The sequence below is a fragment of the Chlorocebus sabaeus genome, chromosome 20 (assembly GCF_047675955.1).
Source record: "Chlorocebus sabaeus isolate Y175 chromosome 20, mChlSab1.0.hap1, whole genome shotgun sequence".
Classification (NCBI taxonomy): domain Eukaryota; kingdom Metazoa; phylum Chordata; class Mammalia; order Primates; family Cercopithecidae; genus Chlorocebus; species Chlorocebus sabaeus.
The window spans coordinates 115,174,699-115,193,218 of record NC_132923.1 but is presented as its reverse complement, the minus strand read 5'-3'; the positions used below and the strand labels follow the sequence as shown (position 1 = coordinate 115,193,218).

The 18,520-nt window shown below is 55.9% G+C and overlaps 1 protein-coding gene across 4 annotated transcripts in view; it reads right to left on the bottom strand.

Moving 5' to 3' along the window:
• Positions 1 to 18,520, bottom strand: part of HSPG2 (heparan sulfate proteoglycan 2) — a 115,887-nt gene that overhangs the window by 28,275 nt on the left and 69,092 nt on the right. For all 4 annotated transcript variants that reach the window (XM_007980126.3, XM_038001292.2, XM_038001330.2 and 1 more), the window contains 24 exons: positions 15,992 to 16,084; positions 15,559 to 15,639; positions 15,116 to 15,346; positions 14,373 to 14,486; positions 12,530 to 12,657; positions 12,299 to 12,385; positions 10,078 to 10,136; positions 9,735 to 9,902; positions 9,466 to 9,576; positions 7,324 to 7,424; positions 7,053 to 7,233; positions 5,841 to 5,966; positions 5,577 to 5,729; positions 5,358 to 5,500; positions 4,914 to 5,049; positions 4,677 to 4,831; positions 4,236 to 4,386; positions 3,319 to 3,470; positions 3,101 to 3,233; positions 2,480 to 2,625; positions 2,182 to 2,317; positions 1,937 to 2,088; positions 1,058 to 1,193; positions 736 to 887 (listed from right to left, as the gene is read on the bottom strand). In XM_007980126.3, coding sequence (XP_007978317.3) covers positions 736 to 887; positions 1,058 to 1,193; positions 1,937 to 2,088; positions 2,182 to 2,317; positions 2,480 to 2,625; positions 3,101 to 3,233; positions 3,319 to 3,470; positions 4,236 to 4,386; positions 4,677 to 4,831; positions 4,914 to 5,049; positions 5,358 to 5,500; positions 5,577 to 5,729; positions 5,841 to 5,966; positions 7,053 to 7,233; positions 7,324 to 7,424; positions 9,466 to 9,576; positions 9,735 to 9,902; positions 10,078 to 10,136; positions 12,299 to 12,385; positions 12,530 to 12,657; positions 14,373 to 14,486; positions 15,116 to 15,346; positions 15,559 to 15,639; positions 15,992 to 16,084 — 3,225 coding nt within the window. The remainder of the gene's footprint in view (positions 1 to 735; positions 888 to 1,057; positions 1,194 to 1,936; positions 2,089 to 2,181; positions 2,318 to 2,479; positions 2,626 to 3,100; positions 3,234 to 3,318; positions 3,471 to 4,235; positions 4,387 to 4,676; positions 4,832 to 4,913; positions 5,050 to 5,357; positions 5,501 to 5,576; positions 5,730 to 5,840; positions 5,967 to 7,052; positions 7,234 to 7,323; positions 7,425 to 9,465; positions 9,577 to 9,734; positions 9,903 to 10,077; positions 10,137 to 12,298; positions 12,386 to 12,529; positions 12,658 to 14,372; positions 14,487 to 15,115; positions 15,347 to 15,558; positions 15,640 to 15,991; positions 16,085 to 18,520) is intronic.

The window sequence follows — 18,520 nt, the reverse complement described above, 5'->3', positions numbered from 1 at the left end:
ACCAGGCACTGCGGCTCATGCCAAGCTTCTGTTCCCTTCCTGGGTGCCACTCCCAGCCCAGCCAGCTGGAACTTGATGGAAGCTCTTCCAGGGGAAACTACCTTGTGCCTTCCTATCTCCCGCCCCAGTGTCAGGACTGGGTCTAGCCTCCCACCTCACCCATGCCAGGGACGCCTGAGACTTGGCACCAGAGAAAAGTGGGGACCAGTGTTTGTTGACATGCTACAGGGGAGATGAGGTAGGCAGCATGAGCCCATTTGGCAGACGAGGACACTGAGGGACAGGGAATCAAGTGACAAGTGACTGGCCTAAAGTCACACAGCATGCAAGTGGCGGAACAGTGTCTGAACTTGAATGTGCCTGAGTTCAAAGCCTATGGTCTTTTTTTTTTTGAGATGGAGTCTTGCTCTGTCGCCCATGCTGGAGTGCAATGGCACGATCTTGGCTCACTGAAACCTCCGCCTCCTGGGTTCGAGCGATTCTCCTGCCTCAGCCCCCTGAGAAGCTGCGATTATAGGCACACACCACTACGCCCGGCTAATTTGTGTATTTTTAGTAGAGATGGGGTTTCATTATGTCCGAAAGGCTGGTCTCGAACTCCTGACCTCGTGATCCTCCCACCTTGGCCTCCCAAAGTGCTGGGATTACAGGCGTGAGCCACTGTGCCCGGTCAAGCCTATGCTCTTGTACTGCAGCTACAGGGTCCTTCAAGCTTCCTTAGCTCCTGCCTCCTACCTGGTGCCGGGCCGGGAGGCTGCCCCCACGCTTGTGCCATGTAACCTGGGCATGGGCCTGACCAGCAACGAGGCAGTTCAGATCCAGGGTCTGCCCTTCAGCCACATGCGAAGATGATGACTCGATCCGGACTGTGGGGGTGACCCCAAGTGCTGGGGACAGAGGGCAAAGGGTCAATAGCTGGCTGGGAGGTGAGATGAGATGGGGCTCCTGGTCTCACGGCAGGTGCAGTCTGTAGCTTGGCCTCCCGATCCTGCCATTGCAAGAGTGGGGAACCTCCCACTTTGGGCCTCCAGCCCTGCCCTCCCTGAGAGCTACTCACCAGGCACTGAGCCCGCAGGCTCAATGGTGACCAGGACGGAGGCCTCTAGAGGCACGGAGCTGCCCACCACTCGGCACACATACTCGCCTGAGTCGGCGGGGGACACTTGGTAGAGTCTCAGCAGGGAGCCGTGGGTCTGGTCAGAATGGGGGTGAGTCAGAGAGAGTCCTCAGGACACCCCTGCTCCTATAACCTGCAATCCTGCCTCACTCTGACCCCCAAGGCCTGGCCACCAGCTCTGGATCACTTTCCCTGTCCTTCACATGGGGAAGGGGGACTCTTGTCCAGGAGCCAGGTGGTTGACCCCAGGAGCCCCAGTGAGCTGGGTACATACTCATACCACATCTCATCAATTCTAGACACACATTTCAATGCCTCCAAAATCAAGATGCATCTAAAATGAATAACCTTACAAATGGAAGCTTTTTCTTAGAGGTACATAAAATCATAGTGGATCTTGCAATCAGTGGTATCCTAAATTCTACAAATTACAGTAACAACAAGAGCTAATGGTATTATAGTAATATTAACAGCTTAGGGTACTTTCTGTGAGCCTAAGCTCTGAGGATTTTGCATATATATAAATATTTAAGATAATTCTGTAAAGTACATACTATTCTTACCATTTTATAGGCCCTGAAACTATAGCACAGAGAGGTTAAGTAATTTGTCCGAGGTCACAAGCTAAGTGGTGGGGCCAGAATTCACACCCAGGTTGGTCAGTCCCAATTCTGGGTTCTAACCACTGCACTATACATCTCTGCAATGGGGTCCAGGGCTTCCCGATCTCAGGGGAGCCTCTAGCCCTCCCCCCAATAACCTCCGCCACCCAGGGACCCTGGTTCCTCTTCGTGGTCTGTCTGTCCTCCAGTCCTATACCTGGTGCCGGACAGGGAGGCTGCCCCCACGCTTGTGCCATGTGATCTGGGCATGGGACTGCCCAGGCACCACGCAGTTCAGATCCAGGGTCTGCCCTTCAGCCACCTGTGAGGAGGAGGGCTCGATGCGGATGGCCTGGGTGCTGCCGGCAGCTGAGGGATAAGATGGTCACCGGTCACTCCTGTTCTCTGAAGCTGACTCAGCCTGTTCTCTGCATCCCAGCCCAGCCTAGTGGCCCCACTCACGGTAGGCTAAGTTGGCCCCCTGGGTCCCAGTTACTGTGACCGTGATGGAGGCCTCCATGCCGTTGCTGGCCCGGCAGACGTATTGTCCCGCATCGGCAGGGGAGGCCTGGAAGATGTACAGGCGGGAGCCACGAACCTGGGCAGCCGTGGAGAGAAGTGTGAGAGTGGGGCTCCCTGGAGGCAAGCAGATGCCCCACCCCTTCCCCCCGATCTAGGAAGTGCCGGCCCCTCAGCCTAGGGGCCAGGACCCTACAACCCACTGTCCATGGCCCCATCCCACATTCCTGGTGCCCTGTACCTGGTGCCGGGCAGGGAGGCTGCCCCCGCGCTTATACCATGTGACCTGGGCATGGGCCTGCCCTGCTACCACACAGCTCAGATCCAGAGTCTGCCCCTCGGCCACTGTGGAGGATGAAGACTCGATCCTGACAGGTGGGACGCGTCCTGCGGCAGTGGAGATGGGAGTGAGAGTTGTAGATGCTCCTGAGATGAGAGGGCAGGGGTCGCCCACCCTGCAGCTAGCTCAGCCCAGGGTTCCAAGGCCAGGTCCAGGTTTTCGGGCACCTGGGGGCCTGGGCTTGATGCCCTCAGCTCAGCAACCCCAATGGGAGGACCAGGGCATGGGCCACGCCTTGCAGAGGGGAGTGAAGAAGTGAGAGAGATGAGGGTAGTGGAGGCTTGGAGAGAGGAAGAGGAGGTGGGAAGGGACGCCTGAGGAGTCATGTGGCCAAAGCGAAGTGTGATGGGAAGGCGGTGGTTACTCTGACGGGTGGGGTCTGTGGGGTCTGCCTGGGCAGGGCCCTGCAGCCAGCTCCAGTGTGGGTCTCCTGCCCTGTCAGCAACAGGGGTCACTGGGATCTCACGACCCTGGAGGGCTGTCTGCCTCCTCCAGCTTTCCACATCACTGGGAGTCACTCACCAGGGATGACAGACGCCTCGATAGTGACCAGGACTGAGGCCTCCAGGGGGCCGGAGGTGCCCACCACACGGCACACGTACTCGCCTGAGTCAGCCGGGGTCACCTGGTGCAGCCGCAGCAGCGAGCCGTGGGTCTGTGTGCAAATGGGGTGGGTTGGGAGGGGGTCGGAACAGTCCCATCCAGCCCCTCCAGCAAGGTGGTCCCGGACGCTGCCATACCTGGTGCCGGGCAGGGAGGCTGCCCCCACGCTTGTGCCATGTGACCTGGGCATGGGCCTGCCCGGGTACCACGCAGTTCAGATCCAGGGTCTGCCCTTCAGCCACGTGTGAGGAGGAGGGCTCAATGCGGACGGGCCGGGTGCTGCCGGGCGCTGGACACAGAGGGGCTGCTCAGAGGCCTGGACTCTTGGGCTGTAACCTGTAGCCCTGGGGCAGAGGGCTCTGGGCTGTGACCAGGCCCTAGTGGGGATGGCCGACAGGTAGCCTTTCTGGGACTAGGGCCACACCCTCCTGCCTCCACATGGCCAGTTGAGTATGGCTTCTTCCCTCCCCAACCTCTAACCACAAGCTGGAGCCCCACTGACCCAACCATGACTTCTTGATGATGAGCTTCTCTGGTCTGTAGGGAACCAGCAAGCTTTACTACACAGGCTGCGCCCCAGGATGCAGATGACAATGAGATACCTCCCTTCCACAGGGCATCGTCTGTGTGCTCACAAGTACTTTGCACAGACACCGTCTCCTTTAAACCACACCATGACCAAGCAGGTGGGTGGTAACTGCTCCATTTCATAGATGAATCTGAGGCCCCAAAAGGTAAAAGCTAGCTCAAGGCTGCTAAGGGACAGATCTGGGATTTGAACCAGGTCGGCCAGTTCCCCGCTTAGTGTTCAACCCGGACACTGCTGCTTCCTGTCAAATTCTGAAACAGTCCCTCACAGCGAGCCCAGGTAAGCTGGACCAGCCTTAGACCCCCTCCCGTCCATTTAGCCCCCTCCTCTCTCTGAGCAGGCACTGAAGGGTCAAAGCCTGCCTGGAACGACCCTTCTGTCCTGGTGCCACTGAAGAAGCCACCGACCATCTTCCCTGGGAGCGCCTAGGGCTCAGCCATGGCCCAGCTGCACCTGGCTCCTCACCTGGGGTGTAGCTGGGGCCAGAATGGGTGCTGTGGAGGACAGAGACAGTAATGGAGGCCTCCTTGGGGCCCGATCCATTCTCCACGCGACACACATATTCTCCAGAATCAGCTGGTGAGACCTGGGGGAGCCGCAGTCGGGAGCCGTGGACCTGCACCAGGGGGAGGCAGAGGTACGTGAGGACAGGGACGGTGGCTGTCGTCACCACTCCCTCAGCCTCAGTGATTCATTCAAACTCACTGGCTCTGCTCTGAGCCATCCCATGCTGGAAGCTGGTGGGGTGGGAGATGAGGCCTGGCTTCTGCTGTTGGAACGTGTGGGGCAGTGTGCCGCCTCCCCCGCCCCATGTACAGGCCCCCGCCTCCGCCACAGCCCCTGCACCCTGGTACCCTGCCATAGGCTCAGGGCCCACATACCTAGGTGTGGGGAGGGCCCACATACCTGGGTGTGGGGAGGCAGGCTGCCCCCTCGCCTGTACCAGGTGACTTGGGCGTGGGCCGACCCTGCCACCACACAGTTGAGGTCGAGTGTCTGCCCTTCTGTCACGGAAGGTGATGAGGACTCAATCTTGACTGGTGGTGGGCTGGCATCTGAGGCTGGGGACAGAGTAGGGGTCAGCAGGCCCCAGGGGAGCCCTGGCTTGCCCTCCCCACCCCTCCGTTCCCAGAGGACCCGCACCTGAAAGGACAACCACTTGGATTCGGGCCTGGGCAGTGCCTGCGGGGCTGGTGGCCACGCAGAGGTAGAAGCCGGCATCAGCAGTCGTGATGGCTGGGATGAGCAGTGTGGCGATGTCTGTGCGCTCCGACCGGGCCTGCCACGGATGAGAAGGGTCAGCTGCACCAGAGGCGGCTGGACAACGGCTCACCAGGGGGACAGACAGGGCATAAAAGGGAGAGGCAGGTGCAGGGCCAATATTAGGGCCCAGTGGGGCATGAAGGAGGACAAACGCCAGGCAGCCAGGAGGATGCCAGGGGCTCCCTGATGATGCAGAGGCAGGAGGCCACCGTCTTGGAGATGAAGGGAGCCACAGAGGAGGAGGTGGGGTGGGGCGTGGAGGTGGGGTGTGGTTGGGACTCTCTACAGAGCCAGTGGGCCTCCTGGGTGGGTCCATCTCCTCACCTGTGGTGGGAGGCTGCCCCCTTCCTTCCTCCAGGTGATGGTGGCGCTGGGCACGCCTGCAGCCCTGCAGTACAGCCTGACGGTGCGGCCTTCGTGGACCTGAGTCCTCTCTGGGCTCACTTGGACTCTGGGTCCACTGCCCCCTGCAGACAGAGTGCTGTGAGAACATGCCCTGGGCTGAACACACTCCCGGTCCCCACCCTGAGCCTGGACTCTCACCATGCACGTGGAGCACAGCCCTGGCCACCTGCTGCCCAGCGCTGCTGTGGGCTCGGCACAGGTACTGGGCCTGATCTGTGGGCTCGACGGCTGGCAGGCGCAGGATACCACCACGGATTTGTGCCTTCGAAGGGAGCTGGCCGCCAGGACCCCCTGACGAGCAGATGCGGGGTCAGCACCCACCAAGCCTGCTCAGAGTCCTGCCCCTCCCCTCCCACACCCAGGGGAGTCAGGCCCTGAATGTCATTCCCATCACGGCCTCACCTGTCCACTCAAGGGTGGGCGTGGGGCTCCCTGTGGCGCTGCAGCGGAACTCCGCCAGTTGCCCGGGCTGCACTGTGAGCTGTGGCGGGTGGATGGAGACCACAGGGGCGGACGAGGTGCCCGAGGCTGACGAGGGAGGAAAAGGAACACGCAGTTAGGGTGGGGGGTGTCATCTGACTCACACAAGAGCCTCGCTGCCGCTATCTCTGCTTCCAGGCTAGCTCTCCACGGCCGTCTGTGCACACAGGAGCCAGAGGGAGCTCTGGAAATGTCAACAGGACCTTGTGGCCTCCCCACTTGACACCTTTTAGAATAAAATCCAAAATTCCTACCGTCATCCACCACATATTTCATGCTCTCTACTCTGCCCACACCCGTCCTCCCTCCCACAGCCCCAGCCCCAGAGTCTCTGCTGTTCCTCAAACTCAGCAATGTGCTCCTGCCTCAGGGCCTTGCCATGTACTGCTCCCTCTGCCAAGCACACTCTGCCAACTCTCCAACTCGCTCAATGCCTACCTTTCCTTCAGGTCTCAGCTTAGGTGTCACCTCCTCAGAGAGGCCCTCCCTGACTGCCCTGTCTAGAGTAGCACCTGCCTCTCCCATCTTGTTTTATTTTATTTTTCTGAGACAGATTCTCGCTCTGTTGCCCAGGATGGAGTGCAGTGGTGTAATCTCGGCTCACTGCAACCTCTGCCTCCCCGGTTGAAGTGATTCTCCTGCCTCAGCCTCCTGAGTAGCTGGGATTAAAGGCACCTGCCACCACGCCCAGCTAGTTTTTGTATTTTTAGTAGAGACAGGGTTTCACCATGTTGGCCAGGTTGGTCTGGAACTCCTGACCTCCAGTGATCCACCTGCCTCAGCTTCCCAAAGTGCTGGGCTTACAGGTATGAGCCACCGCGCCTGGCCTTCTCCCACCTCGTTTCTTCCTTTCTCGTCACTCTGTTATTCCTAGCCTGGCACTCATCACCATGTGTAGTTATCTTGCTTGTTTATTTATTCCCATGCTTATGGTCTCCCTGCCTAGAACCTGTACTTCAGGAGGGCCGAGATACTGTACATGCTTCTCTCCCCTGCTTCTGCAGAGCCTAGGCCAGGACCAGGTGTGCAGCAGTGCTCAGAAATGATCAGCTGAATGAAGAAATGCTGTGCTAATCCCGGTGGGCATGCAGGGAGAGCTGGGGTGGGAGAATCAGGTATAGATGGGAGGTGTACCCTGCACATGTAGAGTGGCTGTGCCCTGGTCCATGGCAAACATGTTGGAGCCGGTGCACACATAGGTGCCCGCATCGCTCAGCTGGACATTGCGAATGGTCAGGATGCCGTTGAAATCCATGGCTCGGGTGGGAAGCTTCCCGTTGTGCAGGCGGGTCCACACTAGGGTATAGGCTGGGGACTAGCAGGGCAAGGCGAAAGGGGGTCATGGGTGGGGCTCAGAGACCCCAGAAGACAGACTTCCCTCATCCCCACTCCGTGCCCTGCACACCTTGCTTTTGGCTGTGCAGATGAAGGTGACATCGGCTCCGGGGCGCACGCTCTGGCTCCGCTGCTCCTCCACTGTCACTGTGATGGGCTTGCTTGGAGCCTCTGCAGGGACGGGAAGTCCCCCGTGAGCCGGTGCTGGCTAGGCCCTGGTCCTGTGGCCACTTTGTCTTTCTCCATAACCTCCTCTAGGCATCACTTCCTTCCTGGTCCAGCCTAACTCTCATTCCACTCCCTGGCGCCTCCCTCCCCCATTCCGGCTGAACCCCACCAGCCCCGCCCTCCTTGCCCACACAGAGCGGCCACGGCTGTGGTTAGGGAACACCACGCCATGCGTCCACTTGGCTCCAGTTTCTGATCACAAACCACAATAAGCTCCTGACACATCACACTTCACTACAACTGGGTTTCTCCGTCTGGTTTGAGTTTCTATCCCCCAAAAACAACGATTTCACACCTCCTCCCATCTCCTCCAGCCTCTCCAACCACCCTTGCACTTTCTTAGCTAGTGGTACTGACACACACTTGTTGGGAAAATAGAAACGGCTAGTCAGGACTTTTCCCAGCCTCCCAAACCCACCGGCTCTCTAGGTACTGGTCCCTGAAGGACAGGCCCCTTCTCCTGCCCCCACCCCGTCCCACCACTGCGCCTGAGTGCCACTCCTCCCCAGCGCTTCCTTCGCTCTCGCGACATCAGTGTCTCCTTCTTCTCATGAGATCACTTCAGTCCAGAGTGCATTCTAGGATTTCCCATTTCTGAAAACTCCCCCTTGACCTCATGCTCTCGTGGTCAATGACCCACTTCCTGGCCTCCCTTCAGAGCCAAGACTCTTGCAGGAGTTGTCCACACTCGCCACCTTCCCACCCATGCGTCACCTCCTTCCAATCTGGCTTCTATCCCTTCTCTCCACTGAAAACCGTTATTGTCAAAGCGCGACCTCCAAGGGCTATTTCTCTGCCCTTATCTGACTTCCCAGTGGACAGGCTGCCCTGGAAGCCCTTTTCCCTCTGATTCCCATGATGCCCCCTGTCTCCTCCTGCCTCGTGGCTGCACTGTCTCAGGCTCTTCCTGCCCTTCCTCTTCCATTTGACATGCTCATGCTGGAGCTCCTTGGGACTCTGGGCTTGGGCCCTGTCCTCGGGCCACATTCTCCCTAAGTGACTTCATCCTGACGCATAGCTTTGAACACCATCCCTGTGCCAACAGCAACCAGACTCATTTCTCTGGCTGGGGCTTCTTACCGGAGTTCAGACTCACATACCCAAATGCCTGCCTGGTGGACTCAATGAGATGTCTTCCCAAACATCTCAGACTCTAACACGTCCAAAGCAAACTTGCGATTCTCTCTGACCTGGTTGTAGCCTGTGCTGCTGGTGGCCTAGCCATGCCCCACCCCTTGCCCACCTGCCTGACTTCGCCAACCACTGCACTTCTTTGCATTGAGGGCTTTCTCAGGCCACTGGAGTCCACAGTGCACACCTATGGGTGGGACAGATGTGCAGGGGACTTGATGCTCCCAGAATAGGTCTCAGTCAGTGACTGACAGGAGCTGGCCTAGACATACTGCAGCTCCCTGGACGCCAGGGCAGGGTGACTTCGAGATGCATCATTATTATTATTATTATTATTATTATTATTATTTTAAGATAGAGTCTTGCTCTGTTGCCCAGGCTGGAGTACAGGGGTGCAATCTTGGCTCACTGCAACCTCCACCTCCTGGGTTGAAGCAATAATTCTCTTGCCTCAGTGCTCCCAAGTAGCTGGGATTATACGTGTGTACCACCATGACCAGTTAATTTTTTCATTTGTACTAGAGACGGGGTTTTACCATGTTGGCCAGGCTGGTTTCAAACTCCTGACCTCATGATCTGCCCACCTTGGCCTCCCAAAGTGCTGGGATTACAGGCGTGAGCTACTGTGCCTGGCCCACCCTTTTCTTTTGGCTTCACTGACCAGACAAGTCCTGCTGATCCTACCTCTAAAATGAGTCTTGAATCTGCCATCTCTCCTCATCTCCACGGCCGCTGACCTTGTCCAGGCCACCACTGCCCCCTCCCAGCAGGTGAATGTACCATCTGCTGAATCTGCAGCCTGCAGCCCAGCCCAGGACAGGCGGTTTTGGTTACAGGGGGCGCAGGGACTCACCAGTGACCAGCAGCTCTGCCCGGCTGGTATTGGCATGGTGGAGATTACGGCAGGTGCAAATGTAGACCCCGGCATCCGAGGGCTGGACGCTGGGGAAGTGGAGCTCAGAGCCTGGTGGGGAGGAGAAAGGAGTTTGTTGGTGCAGATACACTCTTTCTCACATCCAGCCCCATACGCAAGGACAGGACCCCACTAGGGCAGGGACAGGCCCCTGCCTCCCCTCCCACTGGGATGGCTCTTGGGGCTGAGGAGCCTAGGGCCATGAGTACCTTGATGTCGCTGCTGGGTGCTGCTGGGCACAGGCCGCCCATCCTCACGGGACCAATAGAAGTAGTGGGGTGGGCTCCCACTGACCTGGCACCGCAAGGAGTGGGAGCCACCTTGGGGCACTACGCTTCGAGCAGGATAGACCTCGACCACCAGTGGGGCTTGGTTTGCTGGGGGTAGGGGCCGGGACAGGAGGGGCCTTTCAGCATTGTCTTTGATATTTCTGCTCTCCCCAAAGCTGGGGTACCCCACCCTCAGCCCTGTCCCCCAGACCCAGTATCCCCCAAATTCTCAGGGCTCCCTGCCTTGCCCATCGTCCCCATCCTGGGCCATGGTCCCACTTACTCTCTGGCAGGCACCGGCCCCCTTGCACGCTGGGGTTACCCACGTAACCTGGGGCACACCTGTAAGGGGGAACAAGGACCGGCAATGTCAGGCCTCAAGGGTGGACGTGGGGAGCCAGAAGCTCAGCAGGCTGCCCAATGTCAGGTGAGGGGGCTCAGAGCTCTGGAAGCACTTTGGGGACCAGACAGGTCCCAACACAGGGTGCTGGTGAACTGAGAAAGGGGAGTATAAGGGAGTGTTAGCAGGCTGGGTGATGAGGGAGGTAAGGTCTTTATTCTTCAGAGAAATTCATTCAGAAAACATCCATTTTTTTTTTTTTTTTTTTCTGAGACGCAGTCTCGCTCTGTCGTCCAGGCTTGAGTGCAGTGGCGTGACCTTGGCTCACTGCAAACTGTGCCTCCCGAGTTCACGCCATTCTCCTGCCTCAGCCTCCCGATTAGCTGGGACTACAGGCGCCTGCCACCACGCCCAGCTAATTTTTTGTATTTTTAGTAGAGACGGGGTTTCACCATGTTAGCCAGGATGGTCTCGATCTCCTAGCCTCGTGATCTGCCCGTCTTGGCCTCCCAAAGTGCTGGGATTATAGGCGTGAGCCACCGCGCCCGGCCAGCAAACGTCCATTAAGCAATGACTGCATGCCAGGCATGTGCTATAGGTGTTGTTGGAAATATAACGATGAACATGATGAAGTCCCTGGTCTGTGGAACTTACTAGCCGGGAACCCAACATGGAAATTCTATGTGAAAATGAGAATGCGGCCGGGCGCGGTGGCTCAAGCCTGTAATCCCAGCACTTTGGGAGGCCGAGACGGGCGGATCACGAGGTCAGGAGATCGAGACCATCCTGGCTAACACGGTGAAACCCCGTCTCTACTAAAAATACAAAAAAAACTAGCCGGGCGAGGTGGCGGGCGCCTGTAGTCCCAGCTACTCGGGAGGCTGAGGCAGGAGAATGGCGTAAACCCGGGAGGCGGAGCTTGCAGTGAGCTGAGATCCGGCCACTGCAGTCCAGCCCGGGATACAGAGCAAGACTCCGTCTCAAAAAAAAAAAAAAAGAAAATGAGAATGCAGGAAGCGTATCAGGGCTGTGCAGGTGCACAGGAGGGCACTGGCCCAGCCTGGAGAGCCAGGGAGGCTTCCAAGAGGATCGGACTTCTTGTATTACCTCAGAGCAGGCTGTACTCTTCTTTCAGATCTTATCATGGTTTTTTAAATTTTTATTTATTTATTTATTTATTTATTTGAGACAGAGTCTTGCTGTGTCACCCAGGCTGGAGTACAGTGGCGCGATCTCAGCTCACTGCAAGCTCCGCCTCCCGGGTTCACGCCATTCTCCTGCCTCAGCCTCCCGAGTAGCTGGGACTACAGGTGCCCACCACCACGCCCGGCTAATTTTTTGTGTTTTTAGTAGAGATGGGGTTTCACTGTGTTAGCCAGGATGGTCTTGATCTCCTGACCCTGTGATCCGCCTGCCTCGGCCTCCCGAAGTGCTGGGATTACAGGCATGAGCCACTGCACCCAGCCTATGGTTTGTAAATATACATTTGCACAATTACTTTTTTCCTGTCTTATGTCCCGTTAGGGCTGATCTCTTATTAGATGGCAGACTCCGTAAGGGCTGGGGTGGAATCTGTTCTGTTCACTCCATTATCTCCAACACCTCAGCACACAGTATGGTACACAGGAGCTGCTTGATAAAAATTTGCTGAATGACTGAATGAAGCTGGGTCTGAAGACTAAGTGGAAGTTAGCCAGGAAGAGGTGGTTTAGGGGTGAAGGCTGTTCCTGCAGAGGGAACAGCATATGCAAAGCCTGAACATCAAGAATTCAAAAAGTGGCTGGGCGTGGTAGCTTACGCCTGTAATCCTAGCACTTTGAGAGGCTGAGGTAGGAGGACTGCTTGAGCCCAGGAAGACCAGCCTAGGCAACACAGTGAGACCCTGTCTCAGTTAAAAAAAAAAAAGAAAAAGAAAAATAATTTAAAAAGTTAAGCCCAGCTAAAGTACAGAGTTGGGTGTCAGAAGTGGGACGAAGCTGCTATAGTAAACCTGCCTAAGGAGGTTGGGCTTGTCCCAAGGGCAATGGGGCAACTTAGAAGGGTATGGGGCAGGGAAGGAGCATAATCCTGAAAGAGACTTTTCTGAGCAACACCCTTTAAGGCTCTCACTTGGGAGTCCACCATTTGTCCTCCATCCTTACCCCACTTCTGTTTACAAACTTACTGCTCACAGTACTGGCCAGTGTAGCCAGGTTCGCAGGCTGTGCAGCGGTACCCACCGGCTCCCAGGCTCTCACAGGTGCGGGAGAACCTGGAATTGGGGAAGCAAAGGTCAGGTCATGAGAAGCCCACTCTCCATCTTGCTCCCTTCACTTCTGCCCCAAAAGACAATGCAGCACCTTCCATTCACTCCCCAGTGGAAGTGTGTCCTTGGGCCTTGAGCTAGGGCACTCACATGTTCTCTGGGTTGGTCAGTGGGCAGGCACAGGGCTGGCAGTCCTCAGGCGTCCCGGCTGTGGCATCTCCATAGTAGCCAGGGGCACACAGCTCGCAGAACTCCCCTGCAGCATTGTGCTGGCATTGCTGCAGGGCACAAGGGGGGCAGGCACCAGCCATTAGGCCAAATCTACCAGAAACCTTTCGGGGTTGTAATCCCTTGATCTAGAAATTCCAAGTTTGTGAACTCATCATAAAGAAAGAATCATGGAAGGGCACAAAGATTTCATTACAAGGAGACTCATCTCTGTCGTGTTTATAAAAAGCAAAATGGGTTGGGAGCAGTGGCTGACACCTGTAATCCCAGCACTCTGGGAGGCCGAGGCGGGTGGATCACCTGAGGTCAGGAGTTCAAGGCCAACTGGCCAATATGGTGAAACTCCATCTCTACTAACAAATACAAAAATTAGCTGGGTGGGGTGGTGTGCATCTGTAGTCCTAGTTACTCGGGAGGCTGAGGCAGGAGAGTTGCTTGAACCCAGAAGGTGGAGGTCGAAGTGAGCCAAGATTGTGCCACTGCACTCCAGCCTGGGCAACAGAGCGAGACTCCATCTCAGAAAAAAAAAAAAAAAAAAAGCTGGAAACAAACCTAAACATCCATGAATACGGAATTGGATAAATTAAAAAGTACATCCATCCAAATAGCTGTCAAAAAGGGTGATGCTGATTCTATTTTCTCTGTAAGTACCTGTGATAGCAAAGGAAAGGTATACACTCAGGTATTTGGGTGTAGAGCATTAACAATATGTGCATTATCAGCTGGGCACAGTGGCTCACGCCTGTAATCCCAGCCCTTTGGGAGGTCGAGGTGGGTGGATTACCTGAGGTCAGAAGTTCAAGACCAGCCTGCCAACATGGTGAAACCCTGTCTCTACTAAAAATACAAAAATTCGCCAGGCATGGTTGTAGGTGCCTGTAATCCCAGCTACTCGGGAGGCTGAGGCAGGAGAATCGCTTGAACCGGGAAGGCGGAGATTGCAGTGAGCCGAGATTGTGCCATTGCACTCCAGCTTGGGTGACAAAAGCGAGACTCCATCTCAAAAAAAAAAAGTAAAAGAAAATATGTGCATCCTCATAAAAACATGTGGGTTACAGATTCTCCTCCGAAGAGATTCATGTTTGTTGTACCAACATAAGGTGTTCCTTGCTCCAAGTTTAGCTTATGGCTGTCAACCAGCTGCCCCTTCACCGCGTACCCTGGGGGGCTATATACACACTACTCTGAAAAGTCCAGGTATAAAAAAATATATGTAATGAGGCCAGGCGCAGTGGCTCATGTCTGTAGTCTCAGCTACTCGGGAGGCTGAGGCATGAGAATCACTTGAACCCAGGAGGCAGAGGTTGCAATGAGCCAATATTAGGCCACTGCACTCCAGCCTGGGCAACAGAACGAGACTGATACCTTGTCTCAAAAAAAGTAAAAAGGCCAGGTGTGGTGGCTCACGCCTGTAATCCCGGCACTTTGGAAAGCCAAGGCAGGTGGATTGCTTGAGCTCAGCAGTTCAAGACCTTCTGAACAACAAAGGGAGACCCCATCTCTATTAGATAATTTATTTTTTTTTTAAGAAAAAGAGAAAAATAGTAAAGAGCCAAAGTTTTTTCTTTACACAGAAGGATGTTACTCCATAGCTCTGGCCACCCCACCATGCCCGGTGACCTGGTCTGCTGACCCAGGTGCTTCGAACCACAGGCCATGCCCCATGACCCTGATCCCCGGGATTGATGCCTGCCTTGTCCAGCCCTGGTCCCCCACCCAGGCCCAGCTGAGCTGATCCCCTGTCCCGGCCTTGCTTGCGGCTCACCGAGCAGGCCCCAGTCTCCGGGTGGCACAGGTCTGAGTGACCATTGCATTCACACAGCTCACAGTGGCCGAGGTAGAGTCCACTCCCGGTGCGCGTGTAGCCAGCAGCGCAGTCCTGGCGGCAGAGAGGAAGGTCGGCCTCTGTTCCCAATGCGCCCCAGCCACAGCCAGCAGACCCAGAACCCCTCCCTCCAGCGTCCTCCCAGGGGTGACCCTGGTACATCACAGGCTGGCGCTCCTCCTTCCCCACTTCTGCTCAGTGTGTCCTCCTGCCCACGGCCCTCTCCCAGTCCACACTGTTCACCTCTTGGAGGCATCTCCGTGCTGTTCTTTGGGCTGGAGTAATCTGTGTTTCTGAATTGGCTCCCTGTCTCTGGTGGGCCCCCTCACGGGCATGAACTGGGTTTTAACCTCCGGAGAGCGTGGCCCACGCTTGAGGTTGCACTGCCCAGCGGTTAGGACATGCTAGGCTTTGGAGTCAATCACACCCAGGTTCAAATTAGTTTCTGCCACACATTAGCCATGTGCCCTCGGGACACACTCACCCCTCAGCACCTCTATTTTTTTACCCATTAAATGGGATAATGATACGTATCTCAGGGCTGTCGGGAGGAATACATGCAGGGCCCAGATGCCGGGGTCATTATAGTTATGATGGTAATCAAGGCTGTGGTCATGCTGGCTGAGTTGCTTGCTGATGCCTCTGTGCCTGTGCAGAGGTGGTGGAGCCAGCCACACGCTTACCTGGCAGGACAGACCGATGTAGCCTGGGGGGCAGCGGCACTCCTCCACCTCAAGGGCCCGGGGTCCGTTGGAGGGCCCGGGCTGGGCGACCTCCAGGCTGACTGCGCTGATGCTGGCCGCCAGCGGCACGGAGGAGAATGTGGCCCGGATCAGGAGCTCATCCAGGTCAGCCAGTGCCATCAGGAGGTGCTCGCGTGTGGCTGGCTGCCCATCGGGACGGCGCCAGAATTCCTGGGTTGGGGGGTGGCAACGTGGGCGGGGGCACTGGGCTTTGTGGGCTGCTCCTGCAGTTACCACCCCCCAACTCCTGCCTTACAGGCACTGACTGAGGGCTGCGAGGTGAAGGTTGGGGAGTGAGAGGCAGGGTGGGCATCAAAGCCAGGCTCCGAGTCAGGGTGGAGGGTGGGGTGGGGTGAGACACAGCATGGCCAGGTGCCCCTTACCTCTCTCAACACGATCTCGTAGCTCCTCCTCTCAGTGCCCTGGAGCGCTGGCTGGGAGGCCACTAGCATGATGTTGTTGCCCTGGGAAGAACACCAGCAGGATTGGAAGGGGAGCCGAGGGGCCCCTGCGGTGCCAGGGTGTCCTCCACCAGTCCTAGATTCTCTGTAACCCCCAATCTCCCACCGCTCTGCTCTCCCAAGCTCACGTGCCCAAAGGAGTCAGGCACATGCCCACTGCCCCCTTCTCCCAGCAGCAGGATCCTCTGCTTGGGTAGTGTTCAACCAGGCAGGGATGTGGGGGCACAGACCTAACTCTTCCAGCCTGTGCCAGGAAACTGAGTGCTGGATGGAAAGGACAAAGGACAAATGCCGAGGATGCCCCGGGCTTCAATCCTGCCCTTCTGCCCACCCAGCATGGCATTCAAATGCTCACCGTGATCTGCACGTCGGGGTCAGAGAGTGGGCTGCCCTGTGGGCCTGCCGTGTAGGAGAGGGTGTACCGCAGCTTCCCACCATAGGCCGCCACCTGCAAAGAGGCAAGTCCAGAGGTCACAGACTGACTTTGGGGTGTGAGTGTTGGACCATACAGGTGAGGGATGGAGCATCTGGCGGCCTTTTTGCACCTGCGCCACACTCCCTCACTCCCTCCCTGCCCAAAAAAATAGGTCAGGGTGCATGGCCCACGGTTGCCTGGGAAACAGGACATTTCTCAGTTCCTCTGCAGCCCCAGACATGGTGGTGATGATGCTGAGCAGCCTCTTCACTCTGCAAGGTTCTCTATTCCCCATTGCCTGACGGTGCCAGTGAACAAACTCCAGGTCTGCTTTCATTGACAGTAATTTCCCATAAGGCAGACAAGGGTAATGACAATGACCACCAAGGGGAGGCTGCGGAAGCTTCAAAAGTTCTCAGCCATGGGGGTGAGGCTGAGGGCAGCCCCTCGGAAACCTTGCCTCCTAGGCAGGTGGTTTCTGTTTGCCCAGAATCCAGTTCCTCCCTTCTAGAAGCTAAACCCTGGTTTTCTATAAAGAACAACTCTCTCCGCACAGGAAGACCGTGTGGTCTGAGGGCCCTGATCCCCTCCTCCTCTACAGTGGAGACATGAGTCAGGCCTGGGCAATCTGCATAGCCTACCACTGCCCTTTGCCACCCCATCAGGAATAGACAAGTAACCCGGGTACTAACCCAGGTACTTCTGCTCTTTCTACCAGGCCAGAGAAAGTCCCTTCCGCAGTCAGATGAGAAGCTGGAGAACCAAGATAAAGCCCTAATGAGCCCCTGGATAAGGCCATGCCTGATACCAGACATGCTTAGACTCCGCAGTTGCATGAACCAATAGATTCTTTGTCGCAGACAAGCCCACTGGACTTAGGTACTGTGTTGCTCATGACCAGAGTCCTTACTCTTGCTGCAGGGGACCTTCACACGGACAGCTGAGGCCTCCCCAGCTCTGCCCCACAGGACTTTCCTTTCTCTCCTCTGCCACCAGAGCAGACGTTCATCTCAATACCAAACTGCATCAAGTCTACCCCTTTGTTCGTTTGTGTGTTCACTCAGCTAACCAGCATTTATCAAACACCTACTGACTACACACTGGCCCCGGCCTACATGGGCCCCAGGGATGTTCTCCATGAGCTCAAGGCGTGGTAAGGAATTTTAGAGTGTAACCAAATAACCATAAAATAACTGGTTTCCTGTTTGCTTTGAATGCCAGCAAGTTCACAGCCATTTCTGGGACTGACTTTCTAGCAAGTTGCGGGTGTGTATAGCACAGTGATTTTTTAAAAGAATTTATTTTTTCAATTTTTTTTTTTTTTAAATAGAGATGGGATCACCCTATGTTGCTCAGGCTGGTCTCAAACTGCTGACTCAAGTGATTGTCCTGCCTCAGCCTCCCAAAATGCTTTGATTACAGGCATGAGCCACCATGCCTGGCCTATTTTTTTAGAGACAGGATTTTGCTATGTTGCTTAAACTGCTCTCAACTCCTGGCCTGAAGCGATCCTCCAGCCTCAGTCTCCAAAGTGCTGGGATTACAGGAGTGAGCCATTGTGCCCAGATCCAGCATAGTGATTAAAAGGGCAGACTCCACAGTCTGAATGACCTGGGTTCAGACTCTAGCTCTACTGGCTATACAGCCTTCGACAAGTCACTTAACCTCTCCAAGCCCTACTTTCCTGACATGGAAACGGAAGTAAAAGTAATACCCACTTTGAAGGGTATCATGAGGATTAAGTAATACAGGACACAAACGGTGATGCACTCTGCACAGCTTGAGAACGCACATCACGCTCGATAACCCTGCAGTACTCCAGCTCCACCCTCAGCTCCGGCAGATCGCTTCTTATCCTCACCCCTCAACCTCCCTGTCACACTTCTCTGAATGTACCTTGTGACATGTCATGCCTATTGTTTTGTTTGTTTGTTTGTTAAGATGGAGTTTCACTCTTGTTGCCCAGGCTGGAGTACAGTGGCGCAGTCTCAGCTCACTGTAACCTCCACCTCCTGGGTTCAAACAATTCTCCCACTTCAGCCTCCCAAGTAGTGGGATTACAGGCGCCCGCCACCACGCCCAGCTAGTTTTTGTATTTTTAGCAGAGACAGGGTTTCACCATGTTGGCCAGGCTGGTCTCGAACTCTTGACCTCAGGTGATCCACCTGCTTCAGTCTCCCAAAGTACTGTGATTACAGGCATGAGCCACCGCGCCCAGCCAGGAAGCTGATTTTTTTTTTTTTTTGAAATGGAGTCTTGCTCTGTTGCCCAGGCTGGAATGAAGTGGCACGATCTTGGCTCACTGAAACCTCCGCCTCCCAGGTTCAAGCGATTCTACAGCCTCAGCCCCCTAAGTAGCTGAGATTACAGCCACCATGCCCAGCTAATTTTTGTTTTTTCAGTAGAGACAGGGTTTCATCATGTTGGCCAGGCTGGTCTCGGACCTCATGTGATCCACCCGACTCGGCC